Source organism: Varroa destructor, unplaced genomic scaffold (genome assembly GCF_002443255.2).
Source record: "Varroa destructor unplaced genomic scaffold, Vdes_3.0 BEIS01000004.1, whole genome shotgun sequence".
Classification (NCBI taxonomy): domain Eukaryota; kingdom Metazoa; phylum Arthropoda; class Arachnida; order Mesostigmata; family Varroidae; genus Varroa; species Varroa destructor.
The window spans coordinates 39,138,369-39,164,629 of record NW_019211457.1 but is presented as its reverse complement, the minus strand read 5'-3'; the positions used below and the strand labels follow the sequence as shown (position 1 = coordinate 39,164,629).

General features: G+C 38.8%; 3 protein-coding genes across 14 annotated transcripts; 1 reads left to right on the top strand and 2 right to left on the bottom strand.

Moving 5' to 3' along the window:
- The first annotated feature begins 578 nt into the window (after positions 1–578).
- LOC111248631 (NFX1-type zinc finger-containing protein 1-like) lies at positions 579–17,916 on the top strand. 11 transcript variants are annotated; one of them, XR_015326924.1, is made up of 25 exons: positions 581–794; positions 1,802–1,963; positions 2,838–3,265; positions 3,488–3,682; positions 3,906–4,117; positions 4,546–4,720; positions 4,960–5,079; positions 5,413–5,561; positions 5,900–5,950; positions 6,181–6,412; positions 6,926–7,118; positions 7,350–7,530; positions 8,854–9,236; positions 9,464–9,687; positions 10,037–10,258; positions 10,632–10,807; positions 11,046–11,202; positions 11,549–11,794; positions 12,483–12,786; positions 13,005–13,552; positions 14,395–15,140; positions 15,316–15,456; positions 15,776–15,966; positions 16,121–16,225; positions 16,583–16,660. XR_015326924.1 is itself a non-coding variant. In XM_022801294.2 (24 exons), exons 3-24 carry the CDS (start codon positions 3,160–3,162, stop codon positions 16,634–16,636), a joined length of 4,920 nt encoding a protein of 1,639 aa, XP_022657029.1. In that variant the 5' UTR covers positions 582–794; positions 1,802–1,963; positions 2,838–3,159; the 3' UTR covers positions 16,637–17,916. The 11 variants fall into 11 exon arrangements, 6 of the variants coding, with proteins under 6 accessions (XP_022657029.1, XP_086843916.1, XP_086843917.1 ...); XR_015326923.1 differs by having other exon boundaries at positions 15,776–16,225; XR_015326922.1 differs by having other exon boundaries at positions 15,316–15,966.
- Brf (Brf RNA polymerase III subunit) lies at positions 17,044–26,241 on the bottom strand. 2 transcript variants are annotated; one of them, XM_022801303.2, is made up of 2 exons: positions 25,940–26,241; positions 17,044–21,298 (listed from the first exon to the last, which is right to left on the bottom strand). In XM_022801303.2, the coding sequence occupies exon 2, from the start codon at positions 21,196–21,198 to the stop codon at positions 19,096–19,098; it is 2,103 nt and encodes a 700-aa protein (XP_022657038.1). In that variant the 5' UTR covers positions 21,199–21,298; positions 25,940–26,241; the 3' UTR covers positions 17,044–19,095. The 2 variants fall into 2 exon arrangements, with proteins under 2 accessions (XP_022657038.1, XP_022657039.1); XM_022801304.2 differs by having other exon boundaries at positions 17,044–21,205.
- Positions 22,126–25,961, bottom strand: tos (Exonuclease tos). The gene has a single exon (XM_022801305.2). The coding sequence runs from the start codon at positions 25,681–25,683 to the stop codon at positions 24,133–24,135; it is 1,551 nt and encodes a 516-aa protein (XP_022657040.1). The 5' UTR covers positions 25,684–25,961; the 3' UTR covers positions 22,126–24,132.
- Positions 26,242–26,261: the final 20 nt, after the last annotated feature.

Below are 26,261 nucleotides of genomic sequence, written 5' to 3'. Positions count from 1 at the left end.
CGAGTCATATTTTAGGTACTACAAAAAAAGCGTTATACAAATACATATAGTTTTTTAATATTAAAGTTTTGAGTAGGTATAGCCAGAAATGAACTAATCAAAACGCCGATAAGATAAATCAAGACGCCCTTTTATCCGCGTAATACTAATATTTTCTTCAAGAACAACAAAACCTTATCTTTTGTTCTTGGTGAGCTCATAGGTTATTATATTTCAATACGCGAACCACTTACAAATCTACATTTATATTTGTTGTGGCACAGTGGCAGCCAGTATATTGGAAAAGGTTCTTAACATCCATTATAGATCACTCTACGCTGACGGTAGTTTAGAAATTCATAGTCTAGAAAATGCGATTACAATCGTTATTCATAGTAACCTAATTACACTAATTGTATCTTTCCATTACGTTTCGACGGCATAAGCCAAATCGAAGAAATTTTTTAATTCAATATTAATATTTTTCTTCGTATTATGGCCATTGCAGTAGCCAATTCGATTTTCCAAAGCGCTTGTTCCCATGGGCGCGCGAAATTTAAACTAGCCGCCCGGGGCGCTAGTCATTGAATGATCGCCACCGAATACCGGCAAATGCGCGCGGTTGCCCTTTCAGTTAACTTCACTAGAGCAGTTGGTGTCAGTAATCGTTTGTCATTGAAGCGCAGACCTGAAGAACATCTAGCCAGTCAGATTAGCGCAGTACAGTGCAGCTCAGTTCAATTGTTTGACCTACAAAGAATTCAAAAAGTTCAGCTAGAGCTATTCAGTCTGCAAGAAGATTTATGAGAAATCAGGTTGGTGGACCGTATTATCCAACGATGCATACAATGATTAAATTTTGACCGATTGACATAATCGACTTGAAATATACTCATCATTACTATGACACTGGACGAAGCTGTGTATGCGTCCTTGGGGAACCACACTTCGAATAGTGCTAAACGTAAGGAGAGCCTCTAAGTAAAAGAGGTATCATTTATGCCACGCAGCAATTTTATGAGTTTCGATGAAAAGTGTCATTAGAAGATACGGCGCAAAAGGAAAAATTGAAGAAAAAATTGATTGAAAAAGTTAAGCATGTGCTAATTCTAGGAATGGTGCTAAAAATCGGTGTAGTTGTTTTATAAGCAAGCGCGAAAAACAATTGTTACACGATGAATCATATCTGCTTACCCATTCCATTTCTATCTGAAAATCAACACCATCCGGTGTATTTATTGCCCACTTTTATTCCGCTGTACAAACAGAACAAAATATGCATAGCGTGTAGAGTCGGAAATTTTAGTTTTTACTGGTTTGATTATAGTGATAATAATAGTTCTGTTGAATAGTAGAATGAGTACGCCCATTTAAATCATTTCATTCTCCAGCCCTAAAGCGAACTTTCAAAAACATTAAACATTTCAAATATTTTAATGGTAGAAAAACTGAACTGCATACATTTTGCAATTTTTGCAATAAACTGCAGATTTCAACAAAGAAACAAGCATAGGCCCATATGTTCCCTTTTCTGATTTTTCTTCCGTTTTTCTAGAACAGTACAAAAGAAGTTTTTGATACTTGTAATTGCAAATTGCATGCGTAGGTAATCAACTCAAGCTCCGAAGCAGAGGTCAAGGGCCTCGCAGCTGCAGGTTTGTGCTAATTCTATGACTACGCTGTTTGTTTATATAACTCCCCATTTCAAAGCGTTTTCGATTGCTTTTATCTACACGATAAAAAAAAAAATTATGAATTATACAGGTATGTTTTTTAAAAATTTCTATTCAAACTCATTCTGTATTCGCGCTATGTGGGCCAGGGTCATGAGAAGTACATCGTATGTTCCGGTGCGGTCTTGGAAGATTCATGCTGCAATACAGAGTACTAGCGCACTTAGACCTCAGGTTGTAACGAAGCAACCTGGAATGAACCTGCAAGTTCAACGAACAAATATCGTCCATCGGAGCACTAACCTATGAAGGTGACGTCTAAGGAGCGTTTTGTTTTTGCCATATTATCATACAAAGTGAAAAGAAAAGGTTCAAAAAAGGAACCCACATCAATACATTCAGATGATGAAAGTTTCAAAACAAACATCAGAGACACAGTCTTCTCTTGTAGCTTATCATGCGTAATCCTCTCGGAGCAAACGACATATACTCCCATCAAGTAAACTCAATTCTAAGGTAGCATCAACAAGAAATCAGATGGGAGATCAGACGGGAAATGATAAATGTTGATGCTAGTTATATGCACTGTCTAAAATATGTGTGTATGGTTAATATTATATATAGTTGCGTAGGAATTGTTTGATCCGCAGCTATCAATGGACATCGCATAGTCGCTAGTAAGTCGTAGGTTGCACAGTTGTGATTTGTTTTGTAGTCATTCGCACTGTGCACTACATATACACAAATATAACCCTGACTTAATAGGGCTTATGGGAAAAGCACTATTCTAATAGGATCGTCGATGTCGTGATTTGTCTAAATGAAAACTAAACATTATAACCTTTAAGTATACTGGTAAGAGTTACGTTATGATACATCAATACATTTCATGTTAGATAAAAGGATACGTTAAACAATTCTTTGTTCCACAAAAATCTAGTAATAATAAAATATAGTAATAAATAGTAAAGGAGAGAATGTCAAACAAAAATATTCCGAACGACAGTTAGCCGATAACACCCATAGGCGCAATGCGCATGGCAGTTTTTATGCGGCATTACTCAACAAGCTTTTATCGCTGCTCTCAAGTTCACATTTTTTTTCTGCAAGTTAGATGCCATAGACGTCAACTGGTGGATAAACTATATAACACTTGTTTTTTCACTTTCCACTTCCTTCTTGCAGCCTTTTCGTCACAGCCGATCTGTCATTCGAAAGCTGACTGAATGCGTCCACGAGTAGATGTCTATCGAAATTCCACGTCATTCAAAGATCGATCGTAAACGATAGCTTTGTGCTGCGTTGCACTATTTGTATGAATCATGTTGTGTTGAATAACAATAGTTCACCACGTCATCGTTTCCGGAAACGTTGAACTTAGTTGTATCGATTTTCACCTAATTGCACTAAAATACGACGTACGGACATAACGAGTCATCTGTACATTCTTAAAGTTTTGTACGCTAACGAACTCGTCGGATCTGAAAAGTTTCCTCAGGGTTTTCGAATGGCGCCTGCAAATGCTCAAGTGCAGGCTATAACTGTTATCAACGACAGAGAACAGTTTGCTGCAGGTCTATCGCAGAACCTAGTCAGCAATAAATACCAGACTGGTAAGATTTGCACCATTTGCCAAGGTAACTCACTTGTAAGATATGTCAGTCTTGCAATTGCTATTCATATTGCTATTGTTTGGTTTTCGTATTCAACATCATCACAGGTGTGGCTTTTAATTGTAGTTTCGTAGAAGACAACATAATGACAACTAAATTAAACTGTTTATTTCAGTTTAAATTAATTATAACTATATCCTAAGTCAGATGATTTCATTTCAGATAAATCTCTGAGAGCGCCATCGAACTCATCACAATCGGCTAATGAATCTTCCGAATTCGATGCTAAACGCCTGAAATTATTGGCCAGCTACCGAACGGACAGACCGCGATGTTGCTTTCGCGAGCTGCCAGTTATTCCCACACGGGAGGACATCGATGAGGAAACGACCTATTTACGTCCTAACATTACCAAAGGTCGCTATCTATATTTAATTAATTAAAATACTCCATGTATGGAATACTGTAAAAACAAAGTTTATGTATTTATATTGTATTATAAAGTCGCGAGCTTCCATATCGCTTAATTTCTTCGCACGTTGTTCCCTACTTTGTCGCCCTATTAGTTGGATAATTGGAGACCATACGATTCTACTTTTCGTGCTGTATTCACAGACGGCAAAGTTGTAATTATTTACAGGAACGTATGCCAGCGTCAGTGAATACCTTGATATATTATTTCGCCTCCTTCGAGAAGATTATGTAGCCCCTCTGAGGACAGGTGTACGAAAATTTCGCGAATTTTTTGCTGCTGCATCCAGAAACGGCCAAGGTTTGAAGGGATTGCACTCCATTGAAGATGTACGATTCTTCTTGAATGTGAACATTGATAAGGAAGCTAGCCGAAGAGCCGTGAGTGTACCATATAGAAAGCGCTTTTTTGTCATGCTAACCAATGAAACCAATCACAAACATCTGTGGACTGTCCTCGAATTTGTCCGAGTACCATAGACGGACTAAACAATGCTTTAAACATAAGTAATTTTATTAAACAACGTAAAAGACGAGACACTTCCGCCACAAAGAGCTATTGCTTTCATCGAGTCTACAAAACATTAAATAATCCTACTTTCGAGCGGAGTTTTGCTGTGGAATCTTTTAGAGTAGTTTTTTGACAAGGTGAAAAAAAAGTATAGAAAATAAAATTTGTCTGAAGTTAGAAATATGCTAACGTTTGCCTTATTTGAGCATTTCGAAAATATCACATCTATAATATAAAGTGCTTCACTGGCATCAAATAGGTTCAATCTGAGTATGGCGCCTGTTTTCTCTATTGATAGAATCTAAGACCAGACCAGAGGGTCTTTCGGTTACCGTATGCTTCTTGGATTGGCATCGATTGGGAACAATCTTCACGTCTTATGGATGGCTGTTTGATTGGAGTGTCCAGTGACAATTTCAAAACTCTCATATTTGCCACTGTTGCGCAACGGACGCCCAAGCTACTGAAAAGAGGTCCGATTTTGTGCTTGCATTAACTATACAGACGTTGATTTAAGCTCGACAAAGATTTACCAAATTGTCATGGGCAAATCAAAGATTGGACAGAAAAATCTTCTGGTTAATGTGAAGTTTCATCAGTCAGTTAAGTTTGTTAAGCTTAGCTTAACTCATAACGAAGTGTGCAAAATATTTTATACTAGAATTATAATTTGCTTTTATTCGATTTTTGTGAATCTGTCTTCGTATCGTAGGCTACTTGGTTTTGCAATTTTTTTCCGAAGATGAGTGTCGCGCTCTCGATCCTACCACGAACTTCACGCTTATTGAAAGCTCAAGCGCCTATTTTGAGGCTTATCGACACAACCTTCAAGGTTTGATTACGTCTTTTCGATCTTAGAATCATAGAGCCTGCCAGGGTAAAACAAGCCCAGAAAACAGAAGTTAATTAAACTGTTGCTTGGATTCCCTATTCTCATCATTCTCAAAATATGATCTTTTTATCTAACAAAGACCATTTACTCTAAATACATGCTTTATCTGCCTATTGCGCAAGATCTCATATGACATTATATCTGCGACGCCATATACTCTAATAGAGAATTAGGTGAGTATGATCTACGAATGATCGTTGGTTCTACTGACTAGTTTAGCTAACGCTTGAAATGGAAGAGTTTACTTATAATTTGTTTCTGGTGGGCCTTTAGTATTGCAGTCAATGAACGAAGACCAAATTCCGCTTGTGTCGTATCTAGTTAACGCAGATAAACGGGTACGCACTCCGGAGTTTCTCGAAGCCCGAAACGGCAAATTTGACTTTACACCAATTCTCCGACATAACGAACCCGACAAAATGGTTAGTTCTATCTGCGACGTTATTTTGAAACTGAAAGTACAAAGTGTTATTAACTAATAAGTCCGATGAGTCCGAGTGGAAAGAAAATTATCTAGCGCTGAAAAAAAAATAACAACGAATGTGGCGTCAGCTTTTCAGTTAACGGTCAGTTTAGTTATTGTATGAGATTAGCTGTTGAGTCAGAATGTAAACAGAGTGATCCATATCACTTAACTGATGCCTATAGTATCACTGACTTGAAACCAATGATGGGGGCATTGCTGCTTAGACGTTTCAGTCCGGCCAATAGTCTTTATAATTACCTTAAGATAACCGTGACATAACTGTATGCATTTTAGGGGGATGCAGTCGGGCCTCCGACGAGCGCGAAAATCAACGGAAAGCAAACTGTAAGTAAGAAATACTTAAACCGAACAAATAATCACTCGTAGTTAGTTACGTTTCATTATGTAATCAGCACTAAAACGGTGGTCGGTGTTGGCTGTAAACCATCCGGGAAAAACGTATCCTAATATTTTGAACTCATTGAGCAAACGTTACTTCCATACTGTCTACTTGACCTTCTTAGGAGTCGTATCATAGCTTTTAGCAGATTAGTAAATATATAATTTTCCTACAGTTAAAACCCACCACCTGGCCGAGTCAAGAGGCAACCATTCTTAATGCTCGCCAGTACGAATCCATGAAGCACGTGCTTTCAAGAGAACTATGTCTAGTGCAGGGCCCACCAGGTACCGGCAAAACGTTCGTGGCCCTCAAAATGGCTGAGATGATGCTTTATAATCGTTTAACGGATAAACCTATCTTGGTAGTGTGTTATACAAACCACGCACTCGACAGGTTCCTTGAAGGTACGTATTGTCTATTTCTGCTGCACGACTATAACTTCACACAGCGATTATGTTGACTGAATAACTAACTAAATTAACCAAATCCTTAGACTATGCCTCCTGCTGACTAGAAGATTCTCCTGCTTCCGTGAAATTTGTTTCGAAGAGATCACCTGCTTACTCACTACATTAACTTCTACATTTTTCGCTTAAATTGCGGAACGACCGCAGTGAGAGGCTTTAAATTTATCGGTAAAGCTTAACGTGTACTTGAAGACACTGCGCTTAAATACATCCAGTCCTCCTAATAATTATCCTTTCGGATTCTCGTGTGTATATGTAGTTTTACTCTTATAACCATATATTTTTACGTGTCTTCAGGTAGATAAATAGTCGTAAGCGTGTTCAATGAATGCCTTTCATAAATTTTACAAGCTTGTCACAACATCATAGGATTAGTTTTTCGTTTTCTACTTGCACTGGTCTGGATTTAACCTGCTTTGTTTCTTTCTTCTCAATAATAATATTCTTCAGGTATGCTTAAATTTACTGATAGTATTGTCCGTATTGGCGGCAACTGCAAAAACACAAGGTTGGAAAGATACCTGTTGCGTTCCCTTCAACAAAGTCAGGCAAATGCTAAGAGCGTGAAACTTGAACAACAAAAGTCAAGGACAATCCTCTACAATCTTCGTAAAACAGAGGAACTCCTTGGAAAACTTACCGGGTAGATGGTTTTATTATAAAGAGATTTATGGAGACCCTACTGTTTTACAGTATTAAACTTTGAAAATGAGTTGGAACTCTATAAATGTTAGTTTGAACCGCTTTTGACTATGAGCTAAGACCAAGACGGACAGCATGAGAAACTGCACTTAGTATTCATTTATTACATGCCGGAAGATGTACATCGAATTTATTTACGGCAGGTTGTGACCATCAGATGGTTTTTTTGCAGAAAGATGATCTTATCTGATCACGAGTTGACAATGAGCGGCAATGAGCCGCTTGAGACTTACCTGCACATCCATAATTTTATGATGTCCCGTAAGAACTGTAAGGTGCAAATGCGCGCATCCACGCGAGTACCCACGCGAGACCCCAATTTCCTAAACGATCAAGATCGCGGAGAACTTGAGGTAAATGCAATTGCAAAATTTTCATTAAGACATTCGGCTTCTCTCATTACATCAATAAGGCTAGTATGCATTCTAGTGACGTGCTTATTTGTCGCAAGAGCGAAACAGATTATTTCAATTGCTATGAAAAGGTCAATTTTTGAAGCCCAAAGAAGACAACATCGAAAACTTTCAACGTGGACACAGCGACGCCGGAAGTAATGCAGTATCTCTTTAAGCTGCGATTTGCTCATGCGACTACGACTGGGTGGCTATTTTCCTATTTGCCTTGCGAACGGTGAAGTTGCTTGCAAAAAATCGATAACAAAATCGGTCGGCAAGTTAAAGGCGCAGCCAGTACTGCAGATAAGTTCTCGTTAGTGCTACCGTAATCGAGGGTTCGATACAAACTTATTTAAAACGGGCCTGAAACTTACCCTGTTGACAAAATTCCTGATTAAAATACTGCCACTGATATTTCTTAATGAATAGATGTATTATTCTCATCTATGTCAGTTCATATCTTTTGTTGATAGTATTGTTGCCCAACGTTTTCTCATGATTATCTCAAGGTGTATTCATTGAAAAATTTTGAAGATGCCAGCTTTCAATAGTTTTTTTCCATACTTAATAAAAGGAAAAATAATGGCGGTGCGTGAATATATGTAAGTTTTTCTTTGGTACTAAAAAATGTATACTTTATTTTTGGTTATCGTTCATATGTTAAGCAGTCATGCTGAAATTATTCCGGTCAAATTTACATTATTCTTCCAATTAGTCTCTAAAATACTGAGCATTTTCAAAATTGTAGGAATTCAACAAAGTTTCTAGTTTATTATTTTAGGTTTGAAGCAATAGCATATATGTCACTATAACATGTTTGTTTCGCTTGTAAATAATAATAAGGAAATACGTACTATATAATGGACAAGAAAAAGTAGACAGAGCGGTAAGCATTTTAACATACATTGTAATTGCGTTTTGGTTAGATATGGAATATGGTTATAAGGAAAGTGCCACGGTAAATACTTTTTGAGACAACTATAGTCAACCATAGGCAAAGTATACTTGTCACATCGCTGTAAAGAAGAATGTAAGGGCGTTTAACTCAATATGTGTATATTTGTGTTGCGCTGAAAGGAAAAATCTTTGTCAATATAATTGAATAGTTTCGGCTTTTCATATATAATAACCAAGTCTTTTCTGCGGTAGACTTTATTGTTTGCGAGATAAATATGTACTTACTTTATATAACATTATAGGTATTGTACCAAGTTCAGGGCCGTATGATTAGGGCCTCAAAATCGTCAAGACAAGGTAAATTTAAACATCTCTGTATTTCAGGCAGAACATTTCCTCAAGGACGAGGACATCTTGCGGGGAGAAATGGATAGCCATCGCGAGCAGATTATCTCTAGTTTTCTCGGTTGTTTCAATGGAAATCGTAAAGTTGAACCCATTATTCACAGCCTTCGCGCAAGACTTAATCAAGCGGAGGATCTCAGCTTCGATGAGAGATGGGAGCTTTATCGACACTACCACTGGGTGGTAGCAAAGGAGTTGGCACGAACATATATTGAGCGGTGTAGTAAATGTTCCGTTTCAACGGGTCACTTTGTGCCGGCCAACAGAGCACAGCAAGCATTTGCAAAGCACCGGTTTAAAGATGTGGAAGCTGCCATAGAATGTCTTCGGGAACGTGCGGAAGAACTAAGGGATGAGCACAGGTACAGATCGGAGGCTGCCACAAGGGGTAGCAATTATTACAATATGGGTTTAATTCAAGCCTTTAAAGAGCAACAATAGGCTTACTAAATATCGTACATGAAAATTTATGGAAGGTGAAGCGAAAGGTATGTGTATCATTTAGTTGTTATGTATTATCAGACAGAAATATAATATATCACAAACGCAAATCTCCGCCTGTTTATACTTTATTCTTTCATATCGATAGGCGTCAACTTGTGGCTATCGAGGAGGCTCAATGTAAGGCTACTTATAACCTTATTGCTGATCGGTGTGCGGTGGTCGGAATGACCACAACAGGGGCCGCGAAGTATAATGCCCTTGTGCGCCGACTTCAGCCACAGATCGTTATTGTGGAAGAGGCCGCAGAGATTCTTGAAGCGCATCTACTTGCTTCACTTACTCCGTCGGTTAAGCAGCTTCTTCTAATAGGTCAGCAACAGAGAGTGAAAATGTACCACATAGAAGTGTATGCAATTGCTTACCGCAGTTCATGCAATTTTGTTTCTTGATTGTTTTTACTCCTTTCAGTATTGCTATGCCTGTGACATCGATAGATGTGGAGAGACGCCGCATATCTTATGTTGTCTTAAAAGCATTGCATATTAAATATTTGCGTGTATAAACTTAATAAATTGCAAGCTAAATTTTAAAACAACGTCAAAGTATTTTTCCAATACGAATACGTACCAAAAAGCTTGGTATATAGCCCGGGAGAATTCTCGAAGGTATAATAGTTCTTATAATAATAAACAAAGTCTTGACTTTTCTTACCTGCTAGGTGATCACCAACAATTGCAGCCAAGCACCACAGTACATACACTGGCCACCGAATTCGGAATGCAAGTGTCGATGTTTGAAAGGCTCATTAACAATGATTTCGGTTTTGTACAGCTACACGAGCAGCATCGCATGCGAGATAAGTTCCGTCAACTTTTCGTTCCAGCTATCTACCATGATTACGTTTCACACCCTTCAGTGATGAATCCTCCCAGCATCCGAGGTGTGTATTACTGCAGCTCTCTCATATAATGAAATCTCTATAAAGCATTTGTAAATTAGCCAGAAATTTTTAGGTCCTTAACTCTTCGAAAAAAAAAAAGTGTGTTTAAGGAAGAGTCAACTATTTATGGCACCTGTAGTCTGATTTTATATAAGACTAAAATCTCTCAACACAGATATCCCTAGTTTAGGAAAAACTGTCTAGCTGCACCTTCGTTCGCGTTTATCTTAAAGCTATTAAAAAAGTAGCGTAAGCAGAACCGGCCTATTGATCTTTAATAAGGGAAAAATTAGGATAGATGTATACCAAGAATTCTTGGATATGGTAAAATCAGCGATTGCTTACAAGTATAGAGCACGAACTTTATTTTCAGGAATGACCTCAAATCTTTTCTTTATGAAGCATTCCGAGCCAGAAAATAGTCATAGCGAATCGCACTCGAAGTCAAACTTGTTTGAAGCACAATTTGTTGTACGGCTGGCGGTTCACCTTCGAAAACAGAGTTATGCTCCAGATGAAGTCACTATTCTTGCTACTTATCGTGGCCAGGTTAGCCATTCTAAATAGTGACTCCATTGATATAAATAGTGTAATGCATATATATATATAAATTTAGTGATAAAAATTAAATGAAAAGTGATGCATACTTTGTAAGACGCCAATTATCTGATGAAGCTGGTTATAGTGACCGTCTCGATTAGCCAATTAGTGTTTGCGCGCCAAAGAAATAGGCGTTCAGATATAATAAGGAAATGTTTATTAACTCTTTTGTTCGCTTCATACCCAGGTTGCTGCCATTGAAAGTGCAGTGAAGGATTTCAACAAGGAAAAAGGATTTACAACAATGAAGGACGAAGAGAAAATTGAATTTGTGGGCAATAAGAAGATTACCACAATTGTCCGTAAAAAAGTATTTCCTGATTTGCCAGTGTCCCCATTGGAAGGTGAATAGTATCGGGATGTTTTGGGCGAACACAGTTTATTTATTGGTTTCTCCTTGATAGTATAGGTTATTTTAGCGAAAGTATAGAGCGTATACGGTCATCGCTTATATATATATAGAAAAGCAGGATTATAACGGCTATTCACAGGCTCGAAGCATATGAGCGCATGTGAGCGTGAATCGGATCTGAAAGTACTCTTAGTAGATGCACATCTGTATGAATTCACGAGATGGATGTCACGAGATTTGAACCAGCGACTTTAGCCCTTTGATTCAAATATTTTCAAGTTCTTGCCTGATGATATTCGTTAGCGCAACTATTACTAACGAGTTTTAAATATTTTTAGGTATGCGCATTACTACGGTCGATAATTATCAAGGTGAAGAAAGCCGAATTATCATTCTGTCATTGGTGCGGAGCAACATCAAATCGAAAATCGGCTTCCTTTCTCGGGACAATAGAATTTGCGTGGCACTTTCACGCGCCAAGGAGGGTCTGTATGCCATTGGCAATTTAACGTTGCTCGCTCGGGTATCTCCCACCTGGCAAAAGATCTGTGCTATACTTGAGGAAAATAATTGCATTGGAGATAGTAAGTGTAAACTTTTGCGTATTTTTTTTGTTTCTCTAAAAAGTAGCTTTTATATAAGAAAACAGGGATTTCTTCTTTATGCGCATGCAATCAAAGTTCAACGTGTTCAAAACGATTGCGAAGAATAACTTTACCGTTCTATTGAAATAAAAGACTTTTGTTCGGGACCTTTGACGTTCTTTGTCTCTTTAGACCATTTTGGGTAACTGGGCGTTCGTAAGGGTCTAATCTTGCTACGATAACACTAACGCTGTACGTTTTCTACTCATTTCACGGAAGGTGTTCAATCTGTTGCTATGCTGTATTCAAAGATTTTATTTTTTTATAAGTCTCCACACAAGCACCTAAACGCCTCCTTACTTCTAAAGTTCGAGTAATATATTTTTACTTGATTTAGAAGTTTTAAATTGATTAGAATTTGGCCTGTTTCTCTTAAAGTGTAATAGAGCACATGACTTAAAGTAAAACAAACGCTGTCCCTGCAGCTTTATTATCGTGTTTTTTGTCATGAAACATTTGGGTACTTCTGTTCCTAAAATATTGTTTCAATGTTTTTTTTTTCCTATAGACATTTTAATTAGGTTTACAGGACTTGTGAGTCTTGTTGTTTCGATTCAGTTGTAGTAGATGAGCTAATAGCATATTAGATATAGTGTATATAAACAATTAATTGGCTGTTCGGATCCAGGTATTGAATTAAAGTGCGAGATGCATAAAGATCAAATTGTCGTTCAAAAAATCAACGACTTCGAGAGATTCCCTGATGGTGGCTGCGGGAAGATCTGCGGAGATCGTCTGCCTTGTGGACACTATTGTCGTGAACCCTGTCATGAAGCTGATCGTTGCCACAAAACTGACTTCAGGTGCCGTAAACCCTGCCCAAAGCGTCTCAGCTGCGGTCATAAATGCCGAGGAAATTGCAGTGAAATATGCACATTTTGTGAAAAGAGCATTCAAAGGAAACTTGGCTGCGGGCATAGGGTTGTAACCAAGTATGTTTTAGATTCCTGTTACATTTTGTTCATTTGATTGGTATACTCGTTACCCCAGTTGTGCAAGAGTAATAAGTCTATATACGCATATTATTTGTGTAAATAAAGAAAGCTATTTATTATTATATGGTAGGAACACACTTGAGTTGTGTGAAAATAGCGTTTGTGAAAATTGAAGTTTCATGCAATGGACAGTTGAAATCACTGGCTATTTTCAGTTGTCAAGCTCCACTGGATAAAATATGGTGCCGCTCCAAGTGCGCTCGCCTCTTACCATGTGAACACGTTTGCCCACGATTGTGTGGCGAGCCTTGCGGTGGACCTTGCCAGACAGCAATTACGAAACGGGCTAAGTGTGGGCATGCTGCTACCTTTCTTTGCAAAGATAGAAAGAAAAGGAAATTATGTTTGGAAAAAAAGGAGATAACGTTCGATAAATGCTCGCATAAGATCGTTCTGCCTTGCTATAAGGTGAACAAAGATCTCAAATGCAGACAAATACGGTCTATGAGATGCAGCAGAAACCATGAGTTCGATACGCTCTGTTATGAAGCAACTGGCCAAGACAGAGCGGACGCCATATGTCCTGCAGCTGTTTTCAAAACGCTTCAATGTGGACACCGCTTCGAGATTCGCTGTTCATTAGTTCGACGGTGGAACGGAAAGCTCTGTGATTTGACGGACTTCCCATGCCCTGAAGGATGCCTAAACAAAGTCACGCTAAGGCCAAGCTCAGCCTCAAGGACATGCTTGACTTCATGCAATAGTATGTACAGTTACAGGGATTGAGTTACAGGCTCCGATAAATTTGTTTCGAATTATGTTGCTACGATAAGCATTGTCTTTCTAATAGCAAACAATTAGTTCCTTTTTCGTTATACAATCTTCAGATATCTTCTTCCTGGTAACAACAGATCTTTTGAATTACCTCTGCTTCAGTATAGCATTAAGAACACGCCCCGATTAGAAGGGGTGATCGGAATGAAATTTACTAGACTTATTTAGGTTTTTTCTCTAACACACGTATAAAACGACATAACAACAATATCAAGCAGCTTTTATTTGTTAATTATTGATATTTATATTTTTTTGTATGTAACTCCTGATAATAGTCTTTTGTCAACGCTAATATGTAAACCAGCATGCCTGCGTGCGCACTGTTCGCGTCAAGCTACTATGGCAGTACATTCAAAGAAATGTGTATTCGCATTCAGACAACGCCGCTCACTATGTACTTCAATTGAATTTGCTTTTACTACTGCACAAAAAACGGCAGTGGTTTGTAAAAAAAAATACGAAGAAGCAATGGGTTGTCTATTCGTGTGGCCTTGTCTACGAAGATGCCATACATGAGAAGCCCAATATAATATGACAATTGATTGCTTTAGCTTGCCAACATTTACACGTCGGCGTTTGCAGCAGTTTGGCTTGGCAACGCGAAATAATGTCGAGAAGTTCCTTTTTGGATACGATGACTTAGCTTCAAACAAATGTAAGGAACATAATAAGTGAATGTTATTCGATGAGACAATCTTCAATACAGTAGTGTTGATACGGCGGTGTTATTTAAAGATGCAACTATTTTCGCGGCATTGCTTCGTTTTGCAGTCGATAGCAGACCTAAAGGACGGTGTACAGGGCAGGAATGCCACGAATATTGCGGCAAAACATTGTTCTGCGGTCATCGTTGCCCAGGTTTTTGCCACACTCAGTGCTCACCGTGCAGTGAGCCCATAACGTATGTGTGTCCACACGAACAAATCGATCTCCGCTGTATGTCTTCCCTTTATAGAAACCCATGTGATAAACCCGCTGTCCACTGTGAGCATAAATCCTGCGAAAAAAATTGCGGTTCGTGTTTCTGCAGCTGTAACAGACGTTGTCAGAAAATACCGCCTTGTGGAATCGCTTCTCACAGTTGTATTGGCCTCTGCGGCGAACAATGCATCTGTGGCGTATGCCATGGAAACATGTTGGTTAAAAGGCGTCCTATGGCCGGGAAAGTAGCCAACCCCAACAATAACGTTCATTACTTTCGCTTGCCGTGTGGTCACTGCTGCGAAGTTGCATGGCTCGATAATAACATGGCGCGTCACCGCAATCTTCTGAAGTTTCCCACGTGCCCATCTTGCCATCAACAAATTCGGTTCTGCAGACGATACAAGGAGCTGCTAACGAAGATCAGCAATCAAATGAAAGCATTAGTACAAAGGGTGTTTGGAAACCTAAAAGCGAATGAAAAAAGCATGATCAGGCTCTTTGAACATGACAAACTCTCACAAGATCTGCGCCCAATATTTTTAGAGCGCGACATCTCAAAGTACGAACTCAAGTACATCCAGTGCAGGCTTCAGGTAGGTATTGGAATTTTGTTAAACAATACTGATAGCATTCGTTTAGGTAAACTGGTCTAGAGGTATATGCTAGATTAACATAGTATAAAAGTAATAACGTTATATTTTTTAAACACGAAAAGGTTACGTCAGTAAAGCGTCATAAAACAAGAACTCCTGTAATGGCTATTTTTAGATGTCCCGAAGTAAAAAGCTCGACATCCGGCAAGACAACATTTCAAACACGTTAATATTTCGGCAGCAGTCGCTTATTAACTACGCTAGTGAAAACGGCTTCGTAACTCGCAGTGCGTTAGCTGAGCGAGATGGAAATAGGGTGCGTATTCGTTTTACATGTTCTACGGAAAAAAATACGTACCATTCAATGAATATTACCATACGTTTGAACATGATACTCGCATATGAAATTACTTCGGAGCAGCTCCCTAAATTGGTGCAAGAAAAAGTATAACTATATTGGTGCCTTCTAAATGCGACAATATTTCCTTCACCGTCATTTTTTTGAAAAATAGGCTGTTGGCAAGCCAGTTACCTCGCCCAACACTTTGAAGGTTAAAAACATATTACCAGCCTCATATGTTATATTCCACTTAACCTATAATGCATCCTCTTTGCGCGTGCAAAATTGGTTCTAGGTCAGTGGCGCACTATCCCGACCTTTTTCTATAACGCGAGCCTTTGAGGGTAAAGCTCTAATTTTGGGATAGCTGCGTCACCTGCCATTGGATGCCATCATCTTTAATTACTCGTCTCTATCATAGCCCACTGGGCAACATGTTTGCCTGAATACGGACAAAAACATAAAACTTCCAATCCATAATCAGTGGTAAATATATTAGTACGATTACGCACATGCTTTCAGTAATATCTCGATCGGCTTGTCTCCCTTTGAGCGTAGCCTCTCTGCTTAAATACATGCTCTCTAGTCCTCAGTAACATTAAAGGCACTACATTCTTACTAAGACTCCTGTGTTAAACAGAGGGATGACCCGAATAGAGTCGGCCTGATAGTGAAGTTGCCTAGCGAACCGGAAACTGCAGACAACTGGAGGATTTGCAAACAACACAATTTCTTCCAAGGCGGGGTAGGTTAAACTGACATTTTGTTGTGACTTTTTTTGTTGTATTTTTGTACTCAGATGAATTCTATAAAAAAAAGCTTGATCTCAAGCTGGTATAGGTGTTGTTAATTTCCAAACATTTTTGTCGGGAAGTCTGTAGGTTTCACCGTACAAGTAACAGATCCGTTCAAGAGAACCCTAGTATCTCTTTTAATGGGATTTTTTACCGCAGGCACTGTTGATAAAGATTATCGAGAAATCGACACGTGAGAGCCATTTTGTACGTTCCAAAAAATACATGCATCGTAGCAATACGTTGAAACTATGACTATGAACTAACTAATACGGAACGGTCCTTACTTGCCTTTTTGTGATTTACAGCAATGCTCTAAATGCTCAAGAAAACGTACCCTTCGGAATAGACGTTTGCAGTAAACTAATGCCTGATTATTATTATTATTCGTTTTAAAACTAAGTAAATTTGTACTGGTACCCCACATGTAGATACAAAAATGAGTGTTGTTTCATTGTAAGCCACATTGAAGGGTGCCAATTATAGAACCAGTTTTAAGATCTTGCACAACGATTATCACTACTATCACTAGAAACTTTGTTGCTGGCCCCAAAAAACGACCGTGAGCACGTGACAATAGTGACGCCGCGATAGGATAGTAGAAAAGATGATTTGTTTTTTTTAATACTGATGTCTTAGGTAGACTGACCTTATAGGCAGAGCTCGAAGGAGAAGTTTGTATGAAAGGTTTAATGGTTTAATGGCTATATTAAACCAAACAGTTATTCCGTTTGTTTCTCAAATTGGTGAATTAAACGTGGCGGAGCAGTTGCGAAGTTTTGCTCATGTCACAATAAAAATATTGTCATTTATTGAGTAAGCGATATACAGAGCATAATGTGTGCAAACAATATACAAAATATATATAGGGGGATGCAACATAGAAAAGAACACATTAAGAAAATTAGTCATTTTTCGATTCATTGTTTTGTATTATTGTTTCGGCATACATAGAGACGGCCCTACTGGCCAGTGATATGAAATATAGCACCTACCCACCCGCACCATTAAATGATTAAATATTATATAAAAAAAATATAGTTTTTTTTTGTAAAAAAAAATTATTTTTATGCAACGAAAGTTTTCTTCAAGACTTTTTGGTCTATGCAAATATGCAAATATTTTTATGCGCCTCATCTTTATGTAAGTAGGATTATTGAATTCAGTATATAAAATATGCCTAAAGAAATAATACCTTTTCTACTGCGTCAATCGTTTCAACACTAACTTTACTGAAGTTGCTTACTTGTATAAATATATCTTTATTTTTCATATAATTCTGGTACTACTCGGCTACCACTGCGTGTCGTCACTTACATATTGTGTTCTCTAGTGCTTGTCGTGTTTTTCAAAATACCATTTTACTACATTTGATCTATGATTATTCTATTTATCCGCACGGAGATATAAATAAAAAGTAAATCAAAGTACAAGATAAAATTTCGTACACCAACTGATGTTGCTGCCAACATTGTAACTAAACTGGTACATTTCACGTGAAATTCTAGCCAAATGTTTATTTACTCGTAGGATAAATCTGAAGACAAATGCTATCAACGGGCCGTTACTCGAGTGAAGTACAATGCGAACCTACACAATTAAATAATAAAACTCATGATTAACTTTTATAATCGACTTATTATCTAATCTGCGTTGTCCTTTCTAATGACATTGTCATAATATGGCACATATGAGTCATGTATACGCTTACAGTCGTGTATAGGGTACCATTTTGTATAGTTAACTTTTACGTTTAGCGTTTTCCACTAGCAGATTATCCATGTGTAAATCGGTTACGTACTATATAAAGCAAAAAGTTTGAATATTTCGGGCTAGTTGAGTACGGCGATGATAATCAGAAGTGAATACACTTTTCATGTTATTGCTTAAAAAGCTAACTGTAGATATTAATAAACATGTCTAATTATAATGTACCTTTAGTCATTGTTTAAATATTATATTTTGTAGATAGTGTATAGCCTTCGTTATACATAATGTTTTTATATTTATCTACTATGTACAATTATACATACACCATTATATTCATATACAGTAGATATTATGATACGGCAATGTCTAATGTGTGATTGATGTAATTTCCATTATGCACTTACATGTGTAATTAGTTAAGTTAACAAGCTTGTTATTTACTTTTCCTCGTGTTGTATAGGTGAGACTTGTTTTGAGAAACCTATCCTGGAATTTTTAAGACTATTCTGTGTGTTTCAAAGCAACGCAAGCATATAATTAAGCAAACAAGTAAATAAACCATGAGCAAGACACGGGTCACAGACTTCAACCAGCTTTATGTTACAGCATGTTGAAGGTCTGCTAGAGAGCACTGTAGCAAGGTAGAAAAACATCCATAAACGAAATTGAACCATGATCGTATAGTGCATAAACACCACAATATTATTCTATAAAATGTATTCTAAATCCACTCGAAAGCATATTAAAAATAGCTTAGCACACCTCATGGAGAATGGAAGCGAATTGTGCTTAGTTAATTATGAATGTGCAAATCTAAGAACAGTAAAAACGTTCTACAGAACGACATGATATTATGTTAAGATAAACTGCAGTTTAGCTCGGCCAGAAATCAAATACAATGCTATGTGTGCCTATTTGTGTGTGAAACTACTTCAAGAACGTATATGTCAACTAATTGTAATGAATGAAAGTTCTTATTATTCACCTACTCTCTCCCTTTGCCTCACTAAATATGTACACATGCCACAGTTTAGAGGCTTAGAACATGAGACTGAAAATCACTGGAACCGCTAACGAACTCGCCCGTAGTATATCTCTGTCATTGTCATCTCTAGTAATAGTCTTCTTCAACATACGCTGACCCGTACTCATCCTCGCCGCGATGAAGTCCTAGAAGTTTTGAAGCCGATTGTATGTTATCGTCGTCTACTTCCTCCATGTCAGCATCTTCCTCTTCATGTTCTTCAACCCGATCGGTTGGCTCAACTTCGCGTTTCGATTTGCGTCGTTCCGCGTTGCTCAATCGTGCCTGTTTTAGAAGCTCTAAGTCGTCTTCGTCGTCCTCGAGCTCTCGCTTTTGCAGCAGCTGACTCTTGAGCGACTGCGCAATATTCGAAACCTGTTTGAGATCTTCCGGACTGGGTGCTGGCTTTCGTTTTCGTCGAGATAACGTCGTTCGAAAGCTACTTGTCGAAGCATCACATTCAAAGTCATCGATATCGATTTTCTCTATTTTTCCCTTGACAATTTTCTGGTCGCCTGAACCAAACTGCTCCCCTAAACCGCTACCGCCAAGTAGAGCGTCAATATTTTTCAGCACATCGTAGTTGATCTTCTTAGATATCTTCTTCTCTTGCAAAATCTTCTGAAAATTTTCGCCTGGTGTGCCCTGTTTTATGAGCTGCTTTTTGCTCCTTTTAATTTTCCTTTTTTTATCTTTGCCAGAAGCAGCCTCCTTAGCTTTCTGTATTTGCTTCTCGCGTTCGGTTTTTAGAAAACCCATATTTTCTGCGACCCACATTTTAGCTTTTAGAGCAGATTCCTCTCTCGTCAAAATATAATTGTCTATCTCAGTGTCATCAATACCATCGAGGTCCAAAGCTCCGTTGTCATTCTCTTGCACGACGTAGTCAGGTTCACGCTCTTCTAAAGGTAACACCCTTGGTAGGCCTTCGTCCGCTTCAGTCAAAGCGGAAAATTGTGATTTGACTTCTTTGATTGTTGTAGAATTGTTAACATCTGTACATTCCTCTTTATTCTCTAGAAGTCCTTTAGCTACGACAAGGTCGTCGTCAACCTCGACATCAGCGATTTCACGAATAGTATTCATCGTATCCTCCATAATGAAGTTTCCTGATAAAAGATCTTCCTCTTCTTTCGAGAGGGCAACCCCTTTGTGAAACTCTGCGGGGGTTTCTAGGTACTTGGCAAAGCGCTTGTGAACTTGAGCCTGCCGATCTTCCAGTTGACTTTCGATAGCCTCCTGATATTCTCGCAACTGGACGACGACATCCGGGTCGACCTCATCTTCCTTTTCCTTAGCTTTCATCTTGTTTACCTTGAAAATGGGTGGATCTTGTTCCTCTTCTAGATCCACTGCCTCGAACTCGTCTAAGTTCAGCTTACCGGACGGTGTTTCGGCAAACTCCGTTAACCGTTTACGAATAGTACTAGTACTCATGTTCACTATTCCAACGAGATCTTGTACACTTCGATTGTAACCATGCATTCGGGCAGCAACCAAAAGCGCGGCCCCGCATAGCCCAGAAGGCCTTCGACCTATCGCCATCCAGTCTCTCTTCATTCGTTGCAGTAATCGGAGTGCAGTTAAAGATACTTTGTGGGTATCTCCGTCCAACTCAAGCTTTTGGGCATAACGTGTTACATAAATGCAGGGGTCGAGCACTGGTATGTTAATAAACAGTTCGTGGGCTAATTTTGTGTAAGTCCTCCCCAGTTCATACACATTTACCTGTACAACATCAGATATGTCAAGTAGCATTAGTGACGACTCTTTTACCCTACAAGTAATGTAGATACAAGCCGCAAGAACGTGCGACCGTCTTCGGCCAACTGTAAAATTTCTGATAAGAGCCGTCTCGTAGAGGCGCATAGCGCTTTCTACGATGTCGTCGTTGAGTTGTAATTGGTCTGCAATTAACTTCATCGTCGTTCGGACTCTTGCGATCGTCAGCTCGCGTGCTGCCTTCGATCCCCCATAGCGAAAACCTTGTATGCGAGCTCCGCCAGAACCGGTTACCATTTGTCCAACAGCCCTGGATCCGCCACCAGCAGTCTCCTCAAACTGGACCTCCGAGACGATGAGCGTGTCCTCTAGGACGGCACCACAATTCGTGCAAACGGCATCGCCTCGAGCTCGATCTACATCGATCTCTGTTGCGCCGCAGTATTTACAGCTGCTTTGGGCAGACATCTCGATGCTGAAATAAATTACTTCTTAAAAATTGCCCCAAATATTTGGAGACGCACAGCGACTTCGGGTGGATGAACTGATCTGACCTCACGTATGTCTTCTGAAAAATTGCGCAAGTTTGTACGTTAGACATGCACTTGCCTAAATTTATAAGGCTTTTGATCAGATCATAGTTCACTTGTAACAATTGTCTCAATGTATTGAATTCGTTTCGAGAGAGGCTTTATAGTACGAGTATGGAACGTACTGTCGCGTTTTACAATAAATTTTATTTTCTTAAAAAAGTCTCCTCTTTTCTTCAATTGGATTGAACTTTTTTATCGCCGGTTCGCATCGTTCTAAATAGTTCGTCGCAAACCATTGCAGTTATACTACTCTATAATAAACAGCTCTAATCCTAAAACAATATTACAAAAAACTGTACTGCACTATTGTCTAATTTAAAAAGTCGCTAAAAACACATTTATTGGTATCATTTAGTGTAATCCTGTACCAAAACAACCGAACAAAACTATCAGCGAGACCAAGTAATCTAGAAATGCCATTTCTCATTCTCCCCATTGTACAGGTCCCAATGATTTACGAATATTGTACACAGTGCATAGATAACAAGTTCTAAATCGAATAGCAAAAGGCTAATTTAAATATTGCTCTCAGGTAAGGAGTTATTTTTAGAGCGGTAAAAAATACTTTTGGCGAACCTTAATTGCACTTTGGCCAAACTTACGGAGCTCTAATAAAAATTTCAAATTAAATGAGCATTGTCATAGGCTTAGAAAATAACGCTTCAAAAGTTTTCACATCTGCAGAATGAGGTTTCTTACTTATTTAGCTTTTTAGAAGACGAATTATGTTTTATATATGTCAACTGCAGACTAAAAATATTCCAATAAATTAAACAAGTCTTTTACTAAATGAGTCTCATGATAATATTTTTAGCATTTATTCAAAAAATCAATCCCACACCTATCACATTGATAATTTTTGTAGAAATGTAATTTTCATCTACAAGGTTTATTGAAGGTGATCTACAAGGTGAAAAGATGATAGAATATTTCTTCAGGTGAGACCACGAAGCGCTAATATTAAGATATCCGCTAAAAATTCAAATCTGAAGAAGGAGTGGTTTGGCGAGCATCTTTTTTTGGAAAGTATCAAATTATGGAAAAAAATATTCGCCCTTACAATTAACAAAGTGAGCATATATAAAGGAAGGTCTGTTCTTTAGTGTAATATCCAATTCAGTCAATTGAGAAGGACTCGTTGTTTCTATTAATCGAATACTAAAAAAATTCAGCAAAGTTACTTTTTCTGCTTAAAGATGAAATGGCTTAAAAATTACTATTAAAGCCAAAGATCTAGGAATATCTGCACAAAGCCGAGATTTTGCTATTACGTTGGTATTATCCAAATAGCAGTGCGACTAGCCAAATAATGACACAGACCTTGCTTGGGGAGGGTAATTAAATAGCGTCTTTCCTACACAATCGAGTCTTTGCTATTCGATAACTAATCTATTGCCAGCGAATTTATGATATGACAAAGAGGGCTTGAAACAGCAATCGTTAATCGTGCGCATATCAGGTAAACCCAGTTGATTAAGACTGCCTTTCTGTAAAATATTTTCACTAGCAAAAATGTCAAAGACAAGTTTTGCGCATAAGGCTCTCATTTATTATTTCGAAAGAAAACCAATGTTTGTTATATCGGGCTATCGCAAAAGTCAACCAATGGCCTTCTCTATAAACTAATCAAATTACTTACAATGTATTTACTCAAATAGACAAACAAAGATATATCGTAATAAACTAAATTATTGGCTTCATAGTTTGAAACCAGTAGAACTGATAGCAAGAGTAACCTTAGATATTCGTGAAAATAAGTATCATTTATCGTCGTCGATATTAGGGCTGCGTCGTAGCTGATCGCCACTACTTCAATCGCCTATAGAATCTAGCAAAATAGACTTTTCCTAGAACTACGTTGGAATGCTCGATTATATCGAAAAGGTGTTGCATTATTGCCCCCCTTCCCCCCTACAACCAAAGTCTGCTTCAGCCTTTGCTCAGCCCGTTGTTATTTAAGTGACACCAAATAAAAAGCAGAGCCTTAACAGACAATCGTAGGCTTCTGAACAGAATAGAAGCTTTCTATGCAGGCTCATTTTACGGCTGCGAAATCCAGTAATTAATTGAGATTCATCATCATTTGACTGCTAGCTAATTCCAGGTCACTGAGTACCTAGTTGAAGAAGCTTTATAGTAAGAAGCAGACTTGCTTCTATACACACACCTCATGTTTCATACATTTTCACTTCCTCATTTGAAGCAGCATGTGTCATGCAGTTATATATTTCTCTAAATGATGTTTATGTAATCGTTTTTTTTATAAATGTCAATTTGTAAAGAAAAAATGAATTTCGGCGCCTTTTGGTTCCATTGCGGAAACTTTTTGTTTGCTAGGCCCTTTCATTCCCTCAAGAATTAATCTCATATTTTTAAAAACTATGTATATACAAATAATGTCTTCTAACACTGTATGAAATGCATGGTAAGATTGAACTCGATGCATTGTACTCTTTTAGTTATCAAACAGAATCCGTCCATATTAGAAATAGCACACAATCAATCAAACAATTGCGTCTCTTTTTCGTGTGGGGGGTAACGACGCAAATATGTTCAATAAAATGCTACCGTGAATGTTTTTCGCTAACGCTCTTGGACACACGTGATGTCCAATTACTTGTCAGGTATCCTTTCAAGCACACAACGCACGCAGTCGGGAATCTTTTACATGTACCGACGTCCAATATCGATCAGGTCATATACAAGGTCATTTTCATTCATGCATATTCGTAGCTGCGTATACGAATCAAACTCCATCATTGATTTGTGCGTATGTACGTCAAAATCCACATATTAGTACAACAATATTTCATTTTAGAAGTTCTTTGAGTGTTATCTGTCTTTTCACTACAGATGAATTTTCTTGCTTTTCGAAAATTCCCGCTTTTCGTTTGACAGCAACCACTTGGGTATGTGGAGCCATGTTGCTGACAAAAAAGCGGCTTACTATCCTGTCTATTTTTTCGATCGATTCCGTTTTTTCCTTCGACTCGACTTTTCTGAATATGTTTGCACTTCGTTTTCCTTTTTCGTCTTCAAGATCTTTGAGGAGAGAACGGGGTCCAGCAATAGTTGCGTTCGAGCCTGTAACGATCCCTTTCGTCTTATCGTTGCTGGCTGCGGCATCTGTGTTTGGTTCACCGTAAAGGTGCATCACTTCAGCTACGAGCTCCTTCTCTTTTACCTTAGCAATTTCTTCATCGATCTGGTTAGTTATGACGCTTCCAGCATTTTTTTTCGTCGTCTTTTCAAAGGCGAAACCACCGATGATCGTCGAGCAATTCGCCAGTTTTGTTCTACGGACAATAATTTCGCCTTTCGGCACATACCGATCTCCCATGCAGTGGTGATGAAGTATGTGAAGGTTGGCCAAGGCTATGTCGACGACTAATTTCGGATCAAAGTAGACGCCCGCGTAAGGCATATCGTCACCCGTCACTCCATCGGGATACGGGTTAAGAGGACGTAATTTTTTCGTTTCGGGACAAAAAACAACTTGGTATAAAAATGTATTGTCTGCTTTGATAAAACCATCGATATAGTCTTGCGTAACAGTGAGTGATGGCATTTTTAAATAAACCGGCATCTTTTTTAGCAAAGTTTGCAAATCAGTGTTAGACGTTGGCTTCAAGAATTTAAGAGCCTTTTTTAGTCCTATTCCAGGCAGACTATCCAGATAATCACAGCCTGAAAGGATACATGCCCATCGAAATTTGTCATGCGTGAAAAAGGTTGAAGCACGCGGCCCAAGGCAATTAGGAATCTTTGATTTCTCTACCAGTGTACCGTACCCGTTAGCATCCATTTTATAGAATACTTTGTCACAACCGAAAAGCATTAAGTCAGAATCCTCAGATATTACCAAATCAACAAAACCATTCAAATTGAGAAACGCCAGCTGTGCGTCAGCTTCATACGGTGCAACGAGGTAGTCGATATTCTGGCGACGTAGCTCTTCAATAAACTGGTGGGCCAGCTCTGGGGTGATCTCAACACAGCGTCGCATAACTTCTTTAGCTTCAGCAGAACGGCCTTCAGCGAACAGCATTCGAGCTTTGGCGCGATTCTCCCTTTTCGACTCAGACCGCTTTTTGTTCGTTTCAGCCTTCGAAGGTAGACTTTTGCCGTCGAACACAACCACGGGTCTTACCTTATTAGCTTGCATAACACTAATCATCTTCATGCAGAACCGAATGTGCATATCGGTTTTCTCGCCAAGTACAAGTTTTTCGGCGCAGCTGAAGGCACCTCGATGCAACCAGCAGTAGCCATCTACCGCAGCTGTCGAGCCCCTGAAGTCGCTGATGTGGCCCGGCTTTGAAGCATTCTTTAAAAGCGGAAGAAGGCCAGTAACTCCCATTGCGTACGGCGACCCTTGGTACTACTCACTCTACATCGAACAAACACTACAGCGACACCTGTCGATTACGGGCTTCTTCCCTCTATTACTTGCCGCGTACTCGATATCCGCTGTAGATGACACTAATTTTTTGGCGGGAGATTCCCTAAACATCAGAGAAGCAGGCTGACTGCCAGCTGAGCGACTAAACAAACATGGCTAACCAGCAGCGGTTAGCGATGGGCTTTTGATTTTGTCTAGGCTGACATGGACTTACCACAAATCGTCAGGTGTGATGATCAGCCACGTAATCGACCCGCCGGAAAAATCATAGCGCCATCAATTTAGCAAAACTCTCGAATTCGCACGTGAGGTCGGGCTCTGCCATCTACGAAATGGCGACTTCATTAAGCAACGATTACTCCACCGGCCCTCTCCCAAGCTCAACTTCCGTTAATTATTTTCCAAGCACATGTAAGCTGATGGCATGTTCATGTTGTCACTCTCGAAAAACGAATGAATATTAGTAAACCTAAACATTAGCATTGCCTAGTACGTATGGAAATGGCAAGCAGATTTGCAGATCTAGTTGACGGCGT

Bases quoted from the DNA above. Each gene is read 5' to 3' on its own strand.
- LOC111248631 (XM_086987790.1), top strand. From the start codon at position 3,160: ATGGCGCCTGCAAATGCTCAAGTGCAGGCTATAACTGTTATCAACGAC. The intron at 7,119-7,349 runs GTAGATGGTTTT...GTTTTTTTGCAG, and splicing joins CTCCTTGGAAAACTTACCGG to AAAGATGATCTTATCTGATC. The intron at 9,688-10,036 runs GTCAGCAACAGA...CTTACCTGCTAG, and splicing joins TAAGCAGCTTCTTCTAATAG to GTGATCACCAACAATTGCAG.
- Brf (XM_022801303.2), bottom strand. From the start codon at position 21,198: ATGTCTGCCCAAAGCAGCTGTAAATACTGCGGCGCAACAGAGATCGAT.
- tos (XM_022801305.2), bottom strand. From the start codon at position 25,683: ATGGGAGTTACTGGCCTTCTTCCGCTTTTAAAGAATGCTTCAAAGCCG.